Source organism: Apaloderma vittatum, unplaced genomic scaffold, assembly GCF_000703405.1.
Source record: "Apaloderma vittatum isolate BGI_N311 unplaced genomic scaffold, ASM70340v1 scaffold9673, whole genome shotgun sequence".
NCBI lineage: Eukaryota > Metazoa > Chordata > Aves > Trogoniformes > Trogonidae > Apaloderma > Apaloderma vittatum.
Window position 1 is genome coordinate 20,359 of NW_009706396.1, and position 21,951 is coordinate 42,309.

The 21,951-nt window shown below is 42.1% G+C and overlaps 1 protein-coding gene across 1 annotated transcript; it reads right to left on the reverse strand.

The window, feature by feature from the left end:
- Nucleotides 1-267: 267 nt before the first annotated feature.
- PTPN11 (protein tyrosine phosphatase, non-receptor type 11) lies at nucleotides 268-20,538 on the reverse strand (the record flags this gene model as incomplete). The annotated part of the gene is made up of 15 exons (XM_009865774.1): nucleotides 268-549; nucleotides 1,542-1,643; nucleotides 1,866-1,978; nucleotides 5,322-5,473; nucleotides 6,066-6,133; nucleotides 6,598-6,752; nucleotides 7,644-7,775; nucleotides 10,243-10,401; nucleotides 10,541-10,620; nucleotides 11,256-11,352; nucleotides 15,764-15,877; nucleotides 16,395-16,511; nucleotides 17,739-17,931; nucleotides 19,129-19,323; nucleotides 20,408-20,538. Coding segments are annotated over 14 exons (1,776 nt in total), but the record flags the coding sequence as incomplete, so codon positions are not given.
- Between the last annotated feature and the right edge of the window lie 1,413 nt (nucleotides 20,539-21,951).

Here is a 21,951-nt window from a genome sequence, read left to right on the forward strand (position 1 = left end):
TCATCAATGACTGCTCACCCCTACGAAACTCAGTCTGAGTTTGAAATGTATTAGGACTAATTTTATCATGTTGTTGACTCTGTCCACGCTGGTGATCCACTGCTTTCAAACAATCAAGTATTGTTCCCATCAGTATCTGACGTTACTGTAACGCATTTATCCACATCACTGCTCTCCCACTCCCCGCCCCACCCCAAAAACAACTAAAAAAATCCCACAACTGCTCAAATAAAGAAAAAACACCAACTAATAGCCACACTGTGAAATAAAAATACTATTTTAAAAAAACAAATGGATGACAGTCCAACAGTTTGCGGGATTCAAAACCGACTCTACGAAGTAGTTGTCTACATTGTAGAAAGGATTTCCTTTTATTTGGAAAATGAGCAACGAGAGAAGAGATATAAACAATCTTTAGATGGTCTTATGTTTTGCCTACTGTTGAAGGATTAAAACCGTAAATAAAAAGGTACCAAGCCCTCAGAGTTCACCGTTCATGTGAATCTTCTTCCTTCTCTTCCTTGACCTTTTTAAAAACCATATTCATTTCTGGGAAAGGAAGGGAGAAGAAAATAAAAAATTATCTAGGGGAAAAAAAAAAAAGAACAGGAGGTATTTCTAGTCTGACATTAACAGAACTGCTCAATTTTGACTCAAGAAAGCCCAAAATTCAGCCAGAAGTCTCAAACCTTGCTTATAAACCACGTGGCACTTTGGCAACAGAAGAGGAGATTGTGTATAAATTTGAGAAGGTTCCTGGACTAAATGGATGAAATGCACTTACAGTTACCAAATGGAAGTGGAAAGGTCTTTAAAAACACAGGGGAAAGATGACAAAGGGCTTTAAATTAGAATCCAAAAGAAGTTCGTGACTAAAGACACCTTAAATTCAAAGATATTCCTTTGCTGTATCCACAGCCCATTAGTCGAAGCATCAGATAAACTTACTAGCTAATATATAACATATATTCAGTTGTCTGATTGCAAGAACCAAATTATAACATTTTTTTTAAAAAAAAAGAAGGGAATCTACAGATTTCTTTCCCAGCAAAAGCAAGGATTTAGTTTTTACTAGTACGACAAAAATACTATGCCAACTGCTCACACCACACAGACACAGCAGCAACCATCCTCGTTGCATCTTTTATGAGGCTGAGCATGAGATTTGAAGCGTTATTTGAATTTCTTTCGACACACACAAATCCTTATCATCAACCAGGAGCAAAGATCAATTTTAAGAAGACAAGGAAAATTCAGACTGTAGTTGCTACTCGTCTTTCGCTAGCACGCAGAACTTCAGCCTCCTGAATAATAAAGATTTCCAGCTTAGGTCTACTAGGCTAATATTCCACGTTGTTTCGAAAGGATAAACGCAACTAATTCAAGATTAGCCTCTGGAATTTAAACGCCTTAAGGAGGGAGAGGTTACATGCATTTTGGACATAACAAAGTCCTTCCTACAGTTCTCCTCATAGTTGGGGTTTGTGTACGTTTTCTCCGACCACCACGACTCCAGGCTGGGTACACACGCACGCACACACCTGCCTTGGCATGGAAGTCTCTGTACATCTTCTCATCTGAAGCTTTTCTGCTGTTGCATCAGCCCCACGTTTTCATATACTCTAGCACTATCTTCTCTCATTCTGGAACGAAATAGGCATTTACAGTCCAAAGAAACCAGTTTGAGAAAACCGTATCTGTAAAGGCAATAGAGCTCAGGGACTATTTACTTTGCTTGGTTTATTTAAGAAAGCACAAGGCAACAGTCTAGGGCAGATTCCATGATAACTTATTCTCATTCGAGGTCCCTGAAGATTAGTTAGTACAGTTCAAAAGTTAAACATTGACAACAGAAGTGAACTTACTCTGGACACGTTGGGGTCGGGGTACAGGGTGGAAGCGGGCTCTGATCCCCACTTGTCTGGTCCGATAAAGAATATTTAATGTTTGTATACTCATGACCTTTTCTCTTGCTCTTCTGTGAAGAAAAACACAACAAAAAGCCAAGGTTTTTTTATTACTGATAGAAAACAATCACTGGAGCAGTGCAGAAATTACACATGTAACTAACCATGTACATTTTTAGAAGAAACGTTTGTCTGTGAGGAGACGAGAGCTCAATTCTGTACATAACACGGAGAAGACCTAAGGGTTACAAGACCAGAAAAAACTCGGTTTTCATTACTCCCTTTCCCACCATCATCTCCAGCAGAATACACCAACCTTATGAACCAGCATCTGTACGCAATCTTCATCTTACTTGGCAGAAGAAGCCACACTTCAATCTTTAATAGGCAGTACCAGCCCGTGGGCTTCCCACTGACCTTATTTCCAGCTTGGAGATGCGGCCAAATGAGTAACAACGCTGTTTGCGAGATCACTAACAAAATAACATCTTAGCCCATTAGGTTTGATATAAAAAGAAGCCAAGCTGTTTATTTGCATTCGGCAGCATATGTTACGAGCTGCAGCCAATTGTGCTGGCGTTCAGCTGCACATAGCGAAGGCTCCCGCAAGCAAAGCTACGCTAGGAAAGAAAGGAGGTGCAGCTTTACTCCTTCTCATGACAAACATGGGTGGCTAGTTTGGGTTTGTTGACTTTTTTTTTAACGCTGAAACAAGTCCTAAATAACTGGCCTGAATCCTGACTGAGGCTGTCAGAGCCTCTGCGCAGTTCTGGCTGCTGAGTTCCCATTAAAAATGCCCTGGATAGCAACGCGGGTTGAAGTTTTTCCAAGTTGTCCCTCTGAGACTTACTCAAAACTTGCTCAACTTGGTTTTTGTTTTACTGAAGTTCTTCTCTCTCAGCTCCTACTTACTTCTGACAGATCTCTTTCGAATAGAACACCAGTCTAGTTCAACTACATGGAAGGTTAATGCTAAAAAAAAATAATATTTAAATAAAATGTAAAAGTTTAATGGCTACACACCCATCACTTGCCAAGAATATTCTGAAGTCCAAAACTAGGGCTTGACTTCCTCCTTATCCCCCTGAACTGCAAGCCAAGTGGCAGTTCAAGTTATACGTGGAGTGCACAGCAAAAGCAATTTAAAAGGAATCGGTCATTTCTTCTATTACTTAAGCTGACTGCAACAGATAAAACAAGCCAAGCAAAAGTAGATACCTGGCTTCATTTCAGTTAATCCACTGCAGTTATCCTCTCTAATTCCGACTAACAAAAATGTGGTAAGAACTACTTGTTTCCTAGATGTAAAAAACCACACACATTTCCACAGGAAACATAGACACCACTCAAATTCCCTTTGCTTTGCTTCTGCACACGTGAGAAGACAGGCAATGTTTAACTCTAGGATATCTTGAGGCTCTCAGCATTGCAACAAGAGAGGGAATGCTCGCAGAGCAGGGAAATTTTTTCACCAAACACAAATAAAAACCCATCAGAGCTACACAAAAGGATGTAGCTCTTCATGTATTCACTTCTTCAGCCTCTAAGTCCTGCAGAACAACAGGTTAACTAATGTGACTGCTTCACTTCTTATCAGCACTGGCTTGTGTTCATCCATATTGAAAAGCAGACAGGGAGCACGACCTCATCTCCTTTCCTACAAAGGTGCCTTAATTGACTCCACCAGGTTTCTCTTTTCCCCCAACCTTCACTGTTTGCAGCTGCAATTAAAGGAAGCAGAAGGTTCCAGAAGTTAAAGTTTCTCAAAACACAGAGTTTCTTTCCCAAACTATTTTATCAAGGTGAAAGTCAAGCAGTCTGCATAGCATTCTACTACTCAGCCAATTACTTTTTTCTACTGTACCACACTACACCTCAGAGCTTCCCCAACTCACCATGTTTTTTTCCAGGGCCTTAGCTCCTACAGTCACCACAAAGCTTCACTTTTGTCTGAGAAGTTCTCTATTGTTTTATTCCTACAGTAGCCCCAGTTCTAGGTCAAGACCTCCTGAAGTAAAGCAGTATTTCCAGTTTCTTAAGCTTTTATACCTGTGCCTTCTGAGCTAGTGACAGAATAGAGGATGAAACACAACTAACTGAGCCTCATCCACGGGAGAAATATGCTACTACATCCAGTATCAAAACACTACTCAAAACCTGTTACGATGATCGAGAGAGCTGTAGATCTACTTTGCAAATGGCAGCAGCAGAAAGAGACCATATTCAAAAAGCTGAGGGTACAAGGCTTGTGTAATTAAACACACAGAGATATGAGGCAGCTTTAAGGCAAAACAAGACACTAAAGACAGGGAGAGAAAAAAAAGAAAAAAAAAAAGTACCCCCAAGGGATTTCTTGTTCTTCACTTTGTGTCTCATCACCATCAGAGCACACAACAGCTGTCCTGGGGAGAGGAATAAAGTCTCTATCCTCTGCTGAAGAGCACATCTACATCATGTAGGCAAATAGAAAATAAGCTCTGTCACACTCCAGAGCAGCCAGAAGCCACTCGAGTGCCAAGCTGGCACACTCCGTCTCTAAAGGGGGATTGCATCTCACACCTGGCACTGCACTAACCACGCAGCTCCCCACACCTGCCCCAGCAGTCCTGGGGGTTTATCTCCGTCCGAGCAGCAAGCCAGCTACAGAAGGAAAAATACTAAAATTGGGACACAAAAAGATAAAAATCCCCAGTGACCAGAGGTTACGACAGAGAATGCGAGCAGAATGTCAGTTTTTCACTGCAAAACGAGGTAACTTCTGTAGAAACTGGAGAAGGACTCCAATGAAGTACTAAAACAGCAAGAGTGAGGTGATGGTCTTGTAGCTGTCACCACACATTTCAAACTTTTCTCCTCTTACCACATCAAATCACTCCTCTAATTGCTTTTTGTTGGACACTGTACTGCAAGATCACCACACTCACTCTTTAATCTTTCAGTCCAATATACTTAACCTCTCACTAATAAAACATGTACTTTAAGGTCCAAAATTGGTATTCAAGTGACCGGCATTTGAATTTGATTATCATACTTCAGAAATACAGTTAACAAATCTGAAATCTCTTTAAAACTTAAGAGAGCACAAGATTCTGTATTAATTAACAGACTCTTCTATTCTACTTGCACAGAAAACTCGATAATATTAAGGGATTTTGAGGTCTGGGGTGCAATAACTGAAAGACTGGGAGAACAGTTTTCTAATTCCACCTAATGGTTTAAGTAATTCTTAAGCATAATGAACTGAAATGCAGGCTAACTCCTCCAAACAGGGTTAACAATTTATAAGCCCAGACTTTTTGCAAGGCACTGGTTACAGACTGAGCAGTCAGGCCTCCAAGAGTCACAGGCAGCAGACAAGCAACTCCGCTCCCTGTTCAAATCATATGTAACATCTTATTCTTAGGACAAGAATACCTGCTCCTCTTCAATTCTGCGCTGCAGCGTCTCAATGTAGTGCTGTACTGCCATGTAAATAAACCTGTACTGCGCTTCCGTCTGAACCATTCCTGAGCGCTGCGACCTCACCATCTGAATGGTCTTTGGAACATCAATATCACAGTCCACACCTGGGAAGAATCAGCGTAACGTTAAGAACAGTAAAATAAGCTTTGTCTTTGGAGGAAAGACTGGCCTCATCATCCAGCAGAACACAGCACAGTTACATTCATGGCATCAAAGAATCTCCCTAGCAGCAAGCGATAGGACAAGGGGAAATTGTCTTAAGTTGCGCCAGGGGAGGTTCAGGTTGGATATTAGGAAGAGTTTCTTTATTGAGAGGGTTGTCAGGCATTGGAACAGCCTGCCCAGGGAGGGGGCTGAGTCACCATCCCTGGAGGTGTTTAAGAGATGGGGAGGTGTTGTGCCGAGGGACGGGGTTTAGCAGTGTTACAGGGCTTTGACAAAGGTTGGACTCAATGATCTTGAAGGTCTCTTCCAACTAAAACTGTTCTACGATACTTTTCATTACGCTGAACCGGAGCTGGGTTTCCGCACCTGGATTCCAGCTAAGTCAAGAGGAACGAGCAAGTTCCTTCTACGCCACACGCTCCCCCTTTGCCGCAGCACTAGAATCCTCTATTCTATCAACACTCGCGCTGTTTTACTGTGCTGTACCTCTCAGTGAGCCCCAGGAAAATAAAAGCAAGCGTGGGAGCCTACCTTTTTCTCTGATTATGTCAATAAGAATATCAATCACAATGAAAGTTCCTGTTCGCCCAATCCCAGCACTGCAAGAAAAGGGGGAAAAGTAGTTAATTGCTGTGCTCTCTCTGAACAGACACCAAAGTTCAAGTCAGAGTCTAACACTAAGAGACATCAGACTCCCAAATTATAGCTAGTCACGCCATGCCACGCAGCCAAAAGTAACTAAAGACTGAATCAACACGGAAGAGGCAGAAGTTGTAACAGCACCTCAGCATTTATTATACACATCTTTGAATCAGAAAAAATCCTACAAGGTCAGATCTACCATTTCCTTTCCTTCCTTTCTGAAAAGTATCTTATTTATAAACCAAGCCTGAGGAGGTGGGATAGGATATTAGACTTTCCTTTACCTGAAATGTATCTAGCCAAGGCTGGTACCACCTTCTCACACAACGTCAGAAAGCCTTACTCATACAGGATCCAACACCCAACAGAACTGCAAAGGCACAGAGAGCAGTAGCAGGAGAGGTATAGTGCATCACCGTACCTGCAGTGGACCACAACTGGTCCCGCATCAGAAATGCTCTCCTGCTTATGGTGCACCTCCTCTAGAAAGTCTAGTACACCACCAGGGTCACTGGGGACTCCGTGATCCGGCCAAGTTCGGAAGTGATACTGCCAGACTGTTCTCTCTGTGTTCCCCTGGAAGGAAGATGTCAACACATGAAAAAAAAAAAATCCTTCACATCAAAACCCGGCTGAAAGTGTCTCCATGGCAAAGCTGAGTCAGACAGGAAGGTGGCATATTCAACCTGCTGCCACCACTCTCGGAAAAGAGAGAAAACCCAGAATACTTCCTGGCCTGACAAGTCAATCACACCACCTGCCTCCTCAGCGCCCTCCTCCTCATGCAGTTGTTTCCAACATTTCCATCCTCACCTTTAGAAGCCATGGTGAAGTTCTGACTGACAGTGACCAACAGGAGGGACCTTCATCTGCCATACTCATCATTCATACCCAGTGGCACTTGGCACTTACCTCACACACTTCTTTCTGCTCCCTTCCATCCCACAGACACCAGTCTAGCACATCTTGCTTATTTGCTTCTTACCAATTCGTTCGGCACCCTGATCCAAATTGCTCCTTAACAAAGAAGTGCCATTTCCACACCAGTTCAATTCCCCATCTTTTGTATTCCTTCCCTTAAACATTCCTTCTACATGCTGGACCCACACACAACCATTTCCTTCTAATGCAACCGCTGCCGTGGAAAGGAGCAAACGTCTAACTAGACTGAAGTGTGATTACTTAAAAGCATCGTCCCTCTCTCCAGATTTCCTCAAAGCTCTGCAGCCATGCATCTTCTGCCAAAAAGTGCTTAGGTATAAGAATCTTCAATTATCCCAAGGACAAAGAGGAAGATGTATGGAACTAAACCTGGAGCTTCAAAGAAAGAGACAGGGCTCAATTTATTAATCTCTTAGTGCTTTTATTGACTCCAAAGAAACAGTCTGTTTCTGGTGGTTTGGGTGCGGTTTTTTTTGCGATCTGCTGCAATCTAAATTAAAAGGACAGAGTTACTAACATACTTACTTGCCCAACTTTAGAAAGCTTAAGCTCTCTTAGTGTGTAATCGTGTGCTGCACTCTCCTTAACATTCCTAACACGCATAACGCCATACTCCTTTAGGGAATATTCATCAGGCCAGTACTTGACGCACTTACTCTGCAAGATTTTTAAAAAAAAATACACAAACATGGAAAAAAAAAGAGTAATCAGTAAGAAGAAAGGTTGGTTCATAAACTGGTTAACAAAAATATTTCTGACGCTTTCATTGCTGAATACATAGAGAGCAATTATTAGTACCAACAGGACAGTTAGCTGACAAGGCAAAGAACATTTTAGGGAGAAGTTTCTCTTCCCCATAACAAACACCAGATGATCTCAAAGAGCAAAGGCAAACCCCTTTTAGAAGCTTTTGTGATCATCTCGGTACCTGCTTTGCCTTGACAGTTTCAAAATCCAGAGATTAAAACACTGTCACTTGTATCTCCACCCAGCTACGGGTTTCAAAATACTGAGAATTTCCGGTGGCATGCTGTAGCTTTACAGGCTATTCTACAATGAAAACAATACAAGTCAAAGGTGTAAATCATTTTTAGTGACAATGAAATTCAGACACTTTGAGCGGAAAGCTAACACAGCTCCCTAACTCAATCACCTAACAACAAAGCACTGCTCCCTGTGGCAGGGAACTGAAGCCTCGTGGGTCTTCCGAGAATTAGAGATTTTGGCGTGCTGCTCTTCTCTCAGGTTTGGCTGGGGATATATTCCATCCACTGAAGAACAGGTTCACCTATTACTACTTTGCTTTGGTTCTGTGAGAGTTCAGAAAAGAGCGACTCCTGTGAGGCTGTGAACGAAACCCAAGTCCACACCGCATCAGACTAGAAACCACAGTCGCCTATAGCAAACATCGAGTACTATGGAGAAACATTTCTTGCTTATAGTTACTCCTGTGTATTTATGAGAAGACATGGCAACAAGAAAGTTCCTTCTGCCAACACGAGACAGAGTAAGAGACGACTGAACACACGCTTTCCAGCCTACTTAGGCAACAAGATGCTTTTTTGTTACTCTTGCCCTTCTTTCCCTGCCATCTCCCAAAGGGTACAAGCTAAAGGAAAGATCTTGATCGTAGCATATGCCAACGTAGCCTGCAGTTTCCATACGGAACCCCGAGCACAAGAGCAGCTGGTACAGCAAGTCTGAACAGTAACACACTACATGAACACAAGCTTTAGCCTGAAAGGAGAGATGCGTGTATTAACAGACCAAGGGACTGCCTCCAAGTAACTGCTATTTAGGTTTGTAAGTGTTCCCTGCTCCTCCAGTGCATTCTAAAGCATATTTGGAACTCTCTGCAGATCTGACATGTTTCCTACTTCCTCACTTCCTTAGGCAATGTGCTCTCGAAGTCATCTCTGGTGCAAAGGTTTCTTTCCTTTCTGCATATCTGAAAGAATCTTGGCTTGAGACAAAAAAGCTTTTGTATTAGGAATGTTATCTGCAATCCTTGAAGAAGGGAAATAAGCACCAAGAAAAAAAATAAAGAAAAAAAAAAGAAATCAATGCATGCAGCAGTGATTAAGTAACCAGACAGTGTTTTACACCTGCAGAGCACTGAAAACAGGCTTAGCAAAATTTGGAAACAATCATGCCGAAACTGCAGAGGAGCACAGGTCATTCAGTAGGTTATTTAAACAAAAAGGTATTCAAGTCAACTCTTCCAAAACAACCCTTCAACTTATTTCTCTTCTTCCAAGAGAAAGATCTAAGAGGAAGGTCACTGCAAAGAGGTAGCTTCTCCCTCCTTCAGTGCCTTCTCAGGAAGGAAACACAAATCATGCCCCTTTATAAGGGTGATAAATGGACAGAGGTTTAAAAAGCCAAAAAAATCCGCAAGACAGAGTAATGGTTTCTACAAACACTATGAATAGCAGCTTTGATGCCTAGATTAGGAAGAGAAGAACATAAATTCTACTCCTATTTGTCTTCAGTACACAAAGCCTTTTTTTTTTTTATTTTAGTAAGGAACCCCTGCAACTCTCAGTCATCCATAGAAAACCAGTAGCTGTACTTGCAATTTTCTGCAAAAGCGACAGGCATCTGACAAGGTAAGAGCTTTCCATTCAGAAACAGACTATTGGATTACTGAAAAAGGTGGACAACACTACATGGAAAAAGCAGAGAAACATTTAAAAAAAAAAAAAAAGAGAGAGAGAGAACAGACACTGTTCACCAAACAGAAAATACATCAGAATCAACACATTCCAGAGATAAAACTTGACGATACACAGGAAGCAGTATATGACTGTTGTCAGAATACCAGCATTCAACTATTTCCTATTCTTTCCTGCCCTAAGTCATTTGCTAGAGTGGAATAAGACCTTTACTTAGAAGGTAAAACAGGTGTTCCTGGGATGCATCGTTGCAGGAGAATTTCCCCTTTCAGAGCACTAAGTGCTGCCAGAGCAGAGCACAAAGGGTTTGCAGATTCCCGAGGTGGAACAGGTAGCTGTGCCGACATCAGGTTTCAGCTCATAGATCAATATAACCACGTCTGTTTAGTCCTTACTTGCATTCACGCATCATGACCTTTCCCAAGGCCAGTCTGAGAGTCTGGTTTTACCTTTCCCCTTTCAACTTCTTTTGTTGTCATAACAATAACTCGAGAATTCTCCTGGAACACCATCCTCCAGAAATCATTCACTGTATTCTGTAGGCAACCTTGAGTCGCGATGTAGCTTTTTTTTGGCTTGGAGTTGTTGCACTTGGTTTCAAACTCAGGCTAGAGGGGAAAAACAAAAACAAAACCAACAATTTCATAAAGGGTGACAAATGGTTATAAGCCCAACTTGGGCGTAGGTAAGATAAGAAGTAGACATGGGCCGTGCCAACAAGGCTCCTGTAGGTAGGAGTACACTCACCATAATAATATTAGCATTGATGTAGTCTGAAACAGGTTCATTTGGATCACCATCATGTAGAACAACTCTGGTGTGATCAACTAGAAGAATATACATGTACGTTAAGCACTTGCATCCTACAAGCACTTGCATCCTACAGCTGTGAATAAGCAGCTATTTTTAAATATCCCCCAGACAGGCACATTTCTGAGCACTACCAGAAGCGATTAAGTTATCAAACTCCATAAATCAGCAGCTAGACTAGTCAACCTTTCCTTTTTTGCCTTTTTTTAAAACAAATGGCCAATTCATAACAAGCTAGATCAAAATAACTGTTCATCACCCCCAGTAACTCCTGAGCAATCGGACAGTCAAGCACTATGTCAAGGCGAACGGCTGCTGGATTTGCACCATGCAGTTTTGTAGCACAAATTAATCCTCTTAAATTTAAGCATTCCAGTTTGCTGAATAACAGTTTAGGGATGTGATGCTTTTAAATGAAAGCCGAAGATAAAAGCACGATTTGGAAGTCCAAGTATCAGTATCTACAAAGTGCAAATGTTGGAACACAAATTGGAAGTTGCATGGGCTAATACTGACAACGTAAGAGGGGAAATTATCCCTACAGAGAAGAAAAAGCACAGTGGTGCTTAATTAACCCTGTCTTTACAAGCTAAGAAAATAAAGCACAGAAAAGTAGCAGGCTTACATTGTAATGAAAGAAATCAATACTTACAGGGTAAAATGTTTTTGTATCTATTTTTGTTTTTGTTTTCTTGACGCTGACCTTCTTTACGACTATAGAGAAGTTTGCATTCTTGCTGCTGCAAAGTCTAAATGAAAACAGCACAAATAACTGGTCTTAATAAAAGCCGTACGGAGTGTTTCGCCATCATCACAGAGATCCTTCCTTACAAAAAATGATCATATGTGACTAGAATGCTGGAGTTGGAGAAAGAGAGAGAAAGGACTGGATTTCTCCATTCAGACTTGGTACAGCATTGCTTCCAAGGTACAGAAAATACATAGAGGCACGAGCGATAAGGCAAACTATTTTCCACCTGATACTTGTAAACACCTATGAATTCAGAGCTTCTTTAAACCACAAATTATAACCAGCAAGGACTCCTGATACTGTTCTGACCAAGCAGGGCCAAGTTGGCCCCTTCAGGCTTGCAGCTGTAAAACACCAGGCAAGGAGAAAAGGACTGGTTACAAAGGAGCACAACATTTTGTCTTTGGAAGTCTGGCCATCGTAAAAGCTACATACACTAAAGAAACTAAGCAACACAGGCAGCATTCTACAGAGCAGGCCCAAATAAACATATTTATCACTAGGTCTTTCTCACCAAGCATATAATTTAGGAGTAATATTGCGTTCTTCTCGTTTGGTCAATCGAAGGGTTCAAAATCTTCTCTACCTGAGCTGTACCAGATTCCTCCAGCCTTATCAGGCTCCTTCCTCTCCTTTAGCAGCATTACTACAGACTCCCTGCAGCAGCAAAGTCCCCAAAACAAGTCCCCGAGATGACAAAGGCTGGTTTATAGCAACGCTGCAAGAGCAGACCCTTGCAAGCTGCAGCCAGGCCAACTCTAAAGAGTCAAGGAGGAGGAAGAAGCATCCAGAAAACCCAAAGCACATCAACACAAGCAGCTGTATTTACGTGTCAAGCACAATGAAAAGTCCTTCAGCAATCTGAAGCAGAGTGTCAGGAAGATGTCCTTGTCTATTCCCACACAGGACTGCTTCAGGATTTTCGATGGTGTGGACGAGAGCGGTAAAATGCCAATGTACAACCCACCACCACAGCCACGTACTGATTTTAAGCACTCTCATTTTTCCCTCCTACCACCTCAAGGCCATTTCACTAAAGCAGTACCAAATTTTTTGTAGACATCCTCGTATTACCCTGTTACTGTTGAGGTGGGAGAGTATTAGGTAACTACAAAACAGGGTTATCCATAAATCATCCCAGCGCAGAAACAATAAATCTGCACGGGGATTTCTGCTGTTGGCAAGGAGCTAATTTCTCAGCGCCTGGTTCATAATTAATTCGACAGGGAAAACAGCAGTTCCATACTTCACAGCCATGCCACTTGGTAGCAAATCTCCCCACCTGCAGTGAAGCCGGAGGGGCCAGAATCTCAATGTCTTTGTTCCAAGTTTTAATCCTAAAAGCAGTACTGGCCTGGCTAAAATGAAGACTCGGGCTTTGGAAGCTGCTCCCCTTGTTATTACCACCCTTAACGCTCTTGCAGAAGCTGCTTTTAGTTTAGAGCTTGGGCACATCAGACACATTCGCTGACTTCTATTTCAGTCTGCATTATTGTTACTGCCTCACGTAGCGACTTTGGACAATTAGGCTCACCCTAAAGACAGGGAAAACAAAGAACGAAAAAAGCAACACAGGGAAGCTCTGAGATTTCATGCCCATGAAGCACATACAGAAAAAGTACCCCCATAAAGCACCGCTTGCTACTGCCAGCGATGGGTGAAACAGCACTTTGCAGTAAGCTCACCTCTTGCCACGCTGCAAAAGCCTTTCAAGTGCCATTATCACAGGGCACCTTTATGTAATATTCACAGGTTTTGACTCTCAGCCAAGCTAAATGCCAGGCAAAAGAACCAAAAGCGAAACTTTGCTCGCAGGTTAAAAAATGGAAACAATTAAGCGTGTAGAAACCACAGCTTCAAACACATCTTCACTTCATACAGTTAATTATTATTGCTTTGAGCATCTCTGAGGAGAGATCCGCAAGCAGCAGCGACTTCTAACAAGCCCATTAAGAGATGTTCACAATACAACAATAAATCTGAAACATCCTCAATTTCACTACAACAGCCGAGCACTAAGCTCACCAAACAGCCATTTCTCAGAAGCAAAAACATTACAAGGACTGTCAACATTTCTGTCTAATGGTTCGCAGGACAAGAGGTACATTCTTAAATACGCCCGAAGACAAGTAATTTATAACCACCATCTGGACTGCCAAATCATAAAGAGCACAGGCAGAGAATCCACAGACAACCTGGCGTTTCCCCCCTGCCTCCTGTCACCAAGGCTGACAGCTACAGCTCACCTGAGGTGAATGAAAAAGCACAACACTAAACCTGCGACGAGACTGGTTTGTTTCCAAAAATGCAGCGGGGCAAAAAAAAAAAGTCAGGTTTGGGGCTGACCTTGTTAACAGCAGTGAAGGAGAAAGAGAAGTGGAATGTCTTTAATTTCTTACATTTACTTCTGGCTTCCTAGCAAATATTCTTCTTCAGGAAAGTCACGAGACAGGAAAACACCTCACTTCTAAGGACCGGCTGATAAATCCATTACAAAACTAATTTATTTCACAAAGACTAGAGGTCAGAAAAGAAGTCGGAAGTGTCAAGTAATAGTTCAGGCACATTTTAATAACTCAACAAGCCACTCCTAAATGCACTGCACAAGAGTGCTTCCCTCAAGAAAAACAAAAAAAAAGAAAAAAAATTAAATCATTCACATGGTTTCTAGTAAGCCAGCACCACTTACAAGAAGGACAAGCCAACAGGGTGCATTTTTTTACTTTTTACGCCCTCTGAATAAGAGTAAGGCATGCTTAGAGCCTCCAGGGAAGACACAAGACTCCCTTTGCTTGCTAACTTGCAAACATTATGTCCAGGCTAACCCACACAGGCACAATCTACGTGACTGCGTCGTGATACGATAAAGCACACCGCTCGTCTGTCTTTGGAAAAAGCAGCAAACTCCCTCGTGCAAGTTTTAGGCACTCGAGCAGGTGTGGCTCAGCAACCTGACCCTTCGGGCCCCGTATCACAGCGCAGGTGTTGCACTCTGCGTGAGAGGCAATTCAAAGGTTGAAGCCACTCTACCTCCACAGGGCAAGGTTCACACCTGATGACGAGAACTGCTCCCCAGGACATCCATCGCTCTCCTGCAAGGGTGAAAGAGAGCCCCAAGCCCTGAGCAGTGACCAGAGCAGCACTGCTAGCTGCCTTCCCCCTCCAGGAGAGATTCTGAGCAGCCAGCAGACCTGGGTCGATGCCTGGCCCCCACACTGGGCACAAGGGAAGGGAGAGGAGAAAGCTTAATGCTCATTCTATGATTTCCCACAGCCACAGCCTCACCTTCTTACACTCCATCCACATTCACAGCGATGTGTTACCTCTTTGGTAAGAGCCTCTTGCTTTCCACGTATTTATTTTTCTCCTCTCAACAATAATCTTGGAGCAGACTGGACAGTACATTCAGCTAATTAATATGTCTGATTAAAAAAGAGTTATTTCAAAAATGGTCGCTTTGCAAACCCGTCACTATGCAAGAAGTTTCTCAAAATAGCACCACAGGGCCAAAAACAGCCTCTCTGTCAAAGATCAGGACTTTCCAGTTGCCTGTTGCCATCTGCTGGTGGAGTTCCAGATCCACTGTGGTTTTCTTGTGCGGTGTAAACCGGCCCATTATTAAGACACTTGTAAGCACGCAAACAAAACAAAAATAAACCTCCAGGAGTCCAAGGAATACACATAATCAATGCTGCTTCATCTCAGAGCTTGCTACCACTACCGCTTCACAGCAGTTTTAAGATCCCCAAAAACAGCTATCAAAAAAGCCACAAACTCAAGGGCAAGAGCACATATTGACTGAGAAATCACACTAAGGTTTCCTTAAAGCTAGTGGTACCCAGTCTCCCAAAGGCAGCAGAGTGCAAACAGAAACATCCTCTGCACCGAGACGTGCAACGGAAAACACAGTGCAAGTCTCTTCATCTGCACACCTGACATGTTCCAACTGCACCAGATCCCATCACTGTAGGCTAGGAATTATGTCCCTTGTCTCCAGAAACGTTAACCCTGCTTACAGACCTCTCCTTGTACCCATGAAGAGAAGGACCATGGGAACGAACCCGTCTAACTGCTCAGATGCGCCAGACAGAGCTGTACGTAAAGCTCCCATACGACAGGCAGGAAATGCAAGAGCAACTGTCCCAGACAGTGAAAGAACAGCACTGAAGAACATAACTAGTTCTCAGAATCAGGAAAATAAAAAGGCAAATATTTAAATCATTCTACCAGCAGACACAAGAGCAGAACTGTTAAGATTTTAACACATTCTGTACTTGACGCAGGAGGCAGGAGAAGGATGAGGGATCTGAAGCGATGGAGGGCAGAGAATGCCAGGAAGGCAGCAACCAAACAAACATTTTAGTAGCACAGAGATTTAATACCATAACACTTAGAATGTAACCAAGTACCTCAAATTCTTCCCAGAAGCCCTGCTTGACTTTATCTGTAGTCTCTGCTAGCTTGCTTAGCTCTCGCACTCTGCTTTCAATCTCTGCAGCATTAATACGGGTTGTATTCAGAGGCTAGGGAAGACAGAAATATTAAACAGAGGTGTAGCAAGTGACAGCTGTGAGAAGACAGTTAAAACACAAATCCCCTACACTAAGTGTATCTTATATAGGCAGCTGCAGCATCCAGGCATCTGTTTGAGCTTCAAAACTTTGCAATTTATAGAATGAAAGGTGGTGAGGGTAGAGAGGAAGCGGGCAGGGAGCAACTGCTTTTAGATAAAGGCTTGCGGTTGTTCTTCAATACATTGAGTTGTCTCATTTCTGGACTTGTCCTGCAATCCCACGATGAACCCAAGAGCAGTTCTGCAATATCAGCGACACAAGATTCTATCCTTCACAGCACATGAGAAAAAAACTTCCCCGTTAAATGACCAACTTCATCATCCAGTTTCACAAAGTTTTATTCTTCACTTTTGCATTAGAAAAGAAAAAACAGAAATTGCATCTCACAGAACACGAGGAAAAGCCTGCACGTCAACAACATACGCTGGAGGTACAAAGCTGAGCCCTGTCTTCTCCATTCACTCACCTGCTTGAGCTGCAACACCGTGCCCAGAGTTTCTACCATAGGGTTCTTCTTGTAATGTTCCACTAGATCGGTCAGAGAGTCAAATTTCTCTCCTCCACCAACATCGTATTTTAGATCCTTGAAAGACAAATGCTCATCAAAAGAAATGCACTTCACACCACAGAGGCTACACTAACCTCATCTTCAGGCTGTGCAACATATGAGAAATTCTCTTTAAAACCCTTTGTAGAAGAACCTACTAAAATCCTTCTGCTAAGGGATGGCAGAACCTTCACACACACACATACACACTACAGAGGACACGGCCCTTCTTGTCACCTAACTGAAAATCATTTAATCTGCCTTTTTAGGAGAGCTAATTCCTCTGAACTGAGGTTCAGCCAGCTGAAGCAGCAGGCTACCCGAGCTCTGTCGTTAGATTCCAGGAGATAGCTCTGAAAACCAATTCAAATTCTTAAAAGAGTATCACTGGGTCCTGAAAGGCTGGTACTGACTGGCCCCATCCCTATTTTAAGGACCCAATGTCATGAATGCTACTAATAGTTAAGTGCAAAACAAAGAGGTTTTCTTGGGGGAAAAAAATAAAAGCTAAACTAGCAGAATATTTTTTCAGTCTTGGTAGGCCATTTCTACCATGAAACTATTTCTACAATTGCATTTTAGCTGCTCTTAAACAATGAAGTTTTTGCAATGTCTTTTAGGAAGAGAAAGAAAATGACAAAATCGTGATTTTTTTTTTTTTAATAGCAACCCACAGACATATTAAAAAAAACTATTAAAAGTCTATAATTTAATAATACTTCAGTGAAAAACTACCCTGTATTAGAGTCAAGCTTTAGATTTAAAAGTGTTCCTTGGATTCAATACTCAAAATTTTCACAGAATGCTGATCATCTATCGGGTACAATGTCATAAACTGACAGAAGAAACAGATATGTTGGGATAGCTCTCTACTCGTCCAATTACTCCTATTTTTATATAATTCATCCAGGAGACCGCAACTCACTTAAGAAGATTCATGAACATGAACGGCTCCGTCAGCAGAGGATTTGAGACAGACTTCTGATGCAATCAAAAGCAGATCCATCAGAAGGTACTTGACAGCACAGTATAGCACGACATGATTCAGTCAGGCAAGCAGTCAAAAAAAAAAATGAAAAAATAAAACACGAATAGAATTTTGATGCTTTCAAATGAGTCAATTGGATCAGAGAGACGACACGTAGCACACACGGCACCACAGGGAAGGGGAAACATATTCAGCTCTCCTCAGCGAAGCGCAAAACGGCCCCTCCTGTTAGAATAAACCCACCGCCCGTGGCAGTGGCTTGTGCTTCATCGTACCTGGCAGTGAATCATGACATGTGTCACTTTAGATTTCCCGTCGTTGCTCTCTCCTTTATCATCTCCTGTCCGGACAGAAAGAACAAAGTCCCCAGGGTGGCTTTGACTCTCTCGCACAAGAAAGCTTCCATGTTTTCCTTTTTCTGTTAGTAGTTTTTCAGCTTCTCTTCCAGAGAGATGCCCATGAAACCACCTTTAAATAAAATAAGATACAGACAGATACCCTACTGGTCATTCCAGCCATGGCTGAATCTGCTTGTTCTAAATACTTATCATAAAAGTGAAATACTAAGTTATACATTGAATAAGTGTCCCGGTCTGCAGAAAGCCTTACAATTTATAAAAGGAAAAACCAAAATAAGCCTTGGAAGCATACAGGTACATAGCATACACACGAGGGACTGCAGAAACACTTCGAAGCAAGCACTTCCATATGCACTGAAATTTGCACTTCACGTGAGCTTCCAACGAAGCTTTGATTTGGATCCCCTAAACCAATCCAAACGGATTCCCCGGCAGCCAGTTAACACAAGCTTACACTGCAATCTTTTCCTCAGTCAAGGTATTTGTTCTTTTATTTCCTTCAAGGTATTTGTTCTTTCATATCCTTCATGAGGATGCGCTTTCCTAATAAACCTGTGGGAACTTGGCACCTATGAGGCCTTACCCTTCCACCACAGGAGGAACTGGACGGGATAATCACATCAACCTCATTTCTTCAAGAAATGGAGCCAAATAGGCAATAATTCTGCCCATTACTGTTAAATACAAGCCATTCTGAGGAGGGACAAGAGCACGTTTTAGTATTTTTCCTTGGTTTTTTTCAATTCTAGGAACAAAACGGTATCTGCTGGCCATAGAGGTCTATTTCTGACATACACATGCTTCCTCCAAACACGTCAAGGCTAAAGTCTCAGATTCTCCTTATTAGCCACGCTCCTCAAAACATAAGTCTGAGCCATTTGAGGATTTGCATGTCATTCACTTTTTACAGATACGCCCACTGCTGAAAAAAAAGTCGTATAAAGGTATGCCCAGAAACATACACCTGGGGAACTCCTTGCAGCAATAACAGCTTCAGGAAGCTTTGGCAGAACTTCTACAATAAAAGGCTTTCTCAGTAAAGGGAATTATGACCTCTTTTTCCGTATTGAATCACACCAAGATTAACGCTGAAGAAAACAGGTTCTGAGGCTTAGACTGCCTTATCTTTAGTCATGTTTATTAGTCTACTTTGCAAATAGCCTCACTGGAATGAGTGGGACCACTTTTAGTAGAAGATAGTGGCCACCCTTTCATCAGATGGAAGCTGACTGCAGGGTTAAATGGATAAACACACATTTATTAAGAAGTGCATGGACACCGAGGTTGTCACCACCATTTCTCTGACCTTTCAGATGTAGGATCAGCACAGTTCAGTGGATATTTCAACTCTATAACATCTCCATTCTTTTCTTTGAGCTGTCCATGATGTTCCATATAATACTGGACTAGCTCAGCCAATGTAGCAAACTTCTCTCCTCCATAGAGGTCATAGTAGTCTCCTGTGTTCTGGATCTTGATGTGGGTGACAGCTCCAGTTCGTCTAATATTTGAAACAAAGGGGAGAAAAAACAAACGCACAAGTCAGCTGATTTCCAATCAATCACTTTTATATTTAGCATTCTGTTGTCCGAGTTGGAGAAATCCATACTTACACTTGGATCGCTTTCCAACCAAAATATTACAGAACAGCTAAGCCAGGGCACCTTTGAAGGTGCTTCAGCCACATTTCAGTGGCTTGCAAGAAGGGAAAGTGGCTGTCCAATAGTCAGGAAGAATATGAAAAAAGCCCTGAATCCCATAACAAAGGGATTCCTGAAGCCAGTGCAAGCTCTGTGGCCTCACGACCTCCAACAGCAATCTCTCAGACCCCCACAAAGGGTGAGAGGGGTGAGAATTCAGCACTCAAGACATCCATCAGGGCTTGTTTGCTCCTTTGCCTGGTGCAAGTCATTTGCTCTCACAGGTTCTAGGATTAATAATTAGGAACAGCTCCCTGAAAGAGCGCCCTTCTGTTCAACAAGGCTCATAATCTCAAAGGTATCCATCAGCGTCACTCTTATCAACAACCCCACTTTTCCTTTTGCCTTTATCTACTTCCTCTCGCCGTCCTTTCCCTAACCCTACCACTCTACACACTGTGTCAGGGGACGAGTGTCACAAAAGGGCTATTTTGGAAGCTAAAATAGCACCGCAGTTGCCCTTAAAAACTTGCTGACTTTTCCTGTAAGAAGAGAGCCTGGATAGCATTTCCTTGCACGTGCTCGATCAGTAATTCATGTCTCTGCTACTTTCTGATGGTTATCAAGGAGATTTTTAAAGGCTAAGAAGTAACACTATCATGAACCTACTTCTGCTTGCCCTGAACTTTTCTGTCTCTCTGCAGAGCCGGAATTCACTACCCTCCAAGTCAGTTTCTCCAAGTTGGGTAAAAGTAGTTGAGAATCTCTTCAGGGAAGATGGAAGAAAAAAAATCAGGAAAAAGCAGCAAACAACAGACTAAAAAGCAATCCATGCGTTCTTTCATCTCTTACAAGCAGGTAATTTATAAATCTTTCCCATCAGAAAAGCATCAAATGAAGACTCTTACCAATTTGGGGAGAAAGACAAAAACCATTTAAACTCACCTAACAGAGAGTGTGAAGTCTCCTGGGTTACTTTTGCTGGGCCGTGCCAGAAAACTGCCATCCACTCCTCTCGTTAACAGTAGGTTTTCTGCCTCCACCCCAGTAATATTCGGATGAAACCATCTATAAGAGGTTAAAAATAAAGAGCATTAATAAATTAATAGAAGATCTGGTGTTCAGAGTTAACTTACATGACAAGACTAAACAGAACAATCCAACAGCTTCAAAACCAGCAAGCACTTTCATTCCTAAATTGATAAGAATCTCTATCTTAGCAAAAAGTATAAATAATGCCTTTCCTATTGCAATTTTATGTATTGGTAACATATACAACGGAAAAAGATCACAAGTCATACATTTTGCTTACTGCAGAAAGACAGGACACACAAAGAAACTGAAAGACAATCAATACTTAAAATGAAATGTCCACAGTGACACTCGACAACATTTTAAAGGTTAAAAATTTAACTAAACCTCATGCTTTACGGCACAGGCTGACAGGATCAGGAAGGAAATTGCTTGTGGACAACCTATTCAGTTGCCCAGTCTTCTTCTTCGGGAGAATGTGGTGGTGAGCGCTGCCAGGGACAGGAGCACGGCTCCGTCTTCCAACTCCCATGGCAGTTTCTCAGGTTCAAATACATCCCGCTTAAATACAAGCACCGAGGAATCTCAGGGTGATATTCACCTCCCACAAACAGCCTTCTAAATGACCGACACTGTGCCCTGCCAAAGGCAAGCTCTATATGGGCTATGGCTAAGAAGCTCCGTGTCCCCACCTATGGCACTGAGAGACTTATTCTTAGTCATCGAGCTAACACACCTGCGTTTTCTCTTATCTATATATGAAGATTTTTATTGCACACTCGCGGTTACTAAACTACATTTGCACGTTCTTGATGAAAGGAGTTTTTAATGTGGCGTGATTTAAGAAGACAAACTTAAAAAAACCCACACAGGGACAGAGATATGACCATAGCAACTAAGAAGTGGTTTAGTGGCTTTGCCAGACTTGTATTTGGCAATTAAAAAACACCTTTATTTTTCAGAGTTACTGTAAATGGGACGCTATGCGGGGCACATCCATACTTGCAGAAAGAATACACTATTCCCCGTTGTACATGAGGTTCTTAGTTTCTCCAAAATAAAGCAAAACATTACAGCAAAGGACTCTGCAACCACTTTCGTTACCGATATGAGTGCTCTGTCTAAAGAGATATTGAAAAGCACTTCTAATCTGACACAGCATTTCACACTAAATTGCTAAAACAGCAAAATATGTAAGTGTGTGTCTAAATTTAAGGTTACTACTTCAGTTGTTTCAGCAATTCCTTCAGCACTGAAAAGTTGACAACATTCCTACCAAGGCCTTATCCAGCCTATTCACTTCAGAAACAGATTTTGACAAAAACATTCTGGAGAACATTATAGATTCTAGAATATCCAAACCTCTAGCAAGTCATTCAAATGGGGTTTAAGATTACTGATGTACCAATTCCATTTCAGAAGTAAATGATTCTTCTTGTTAACATTGCTTGTTTTTT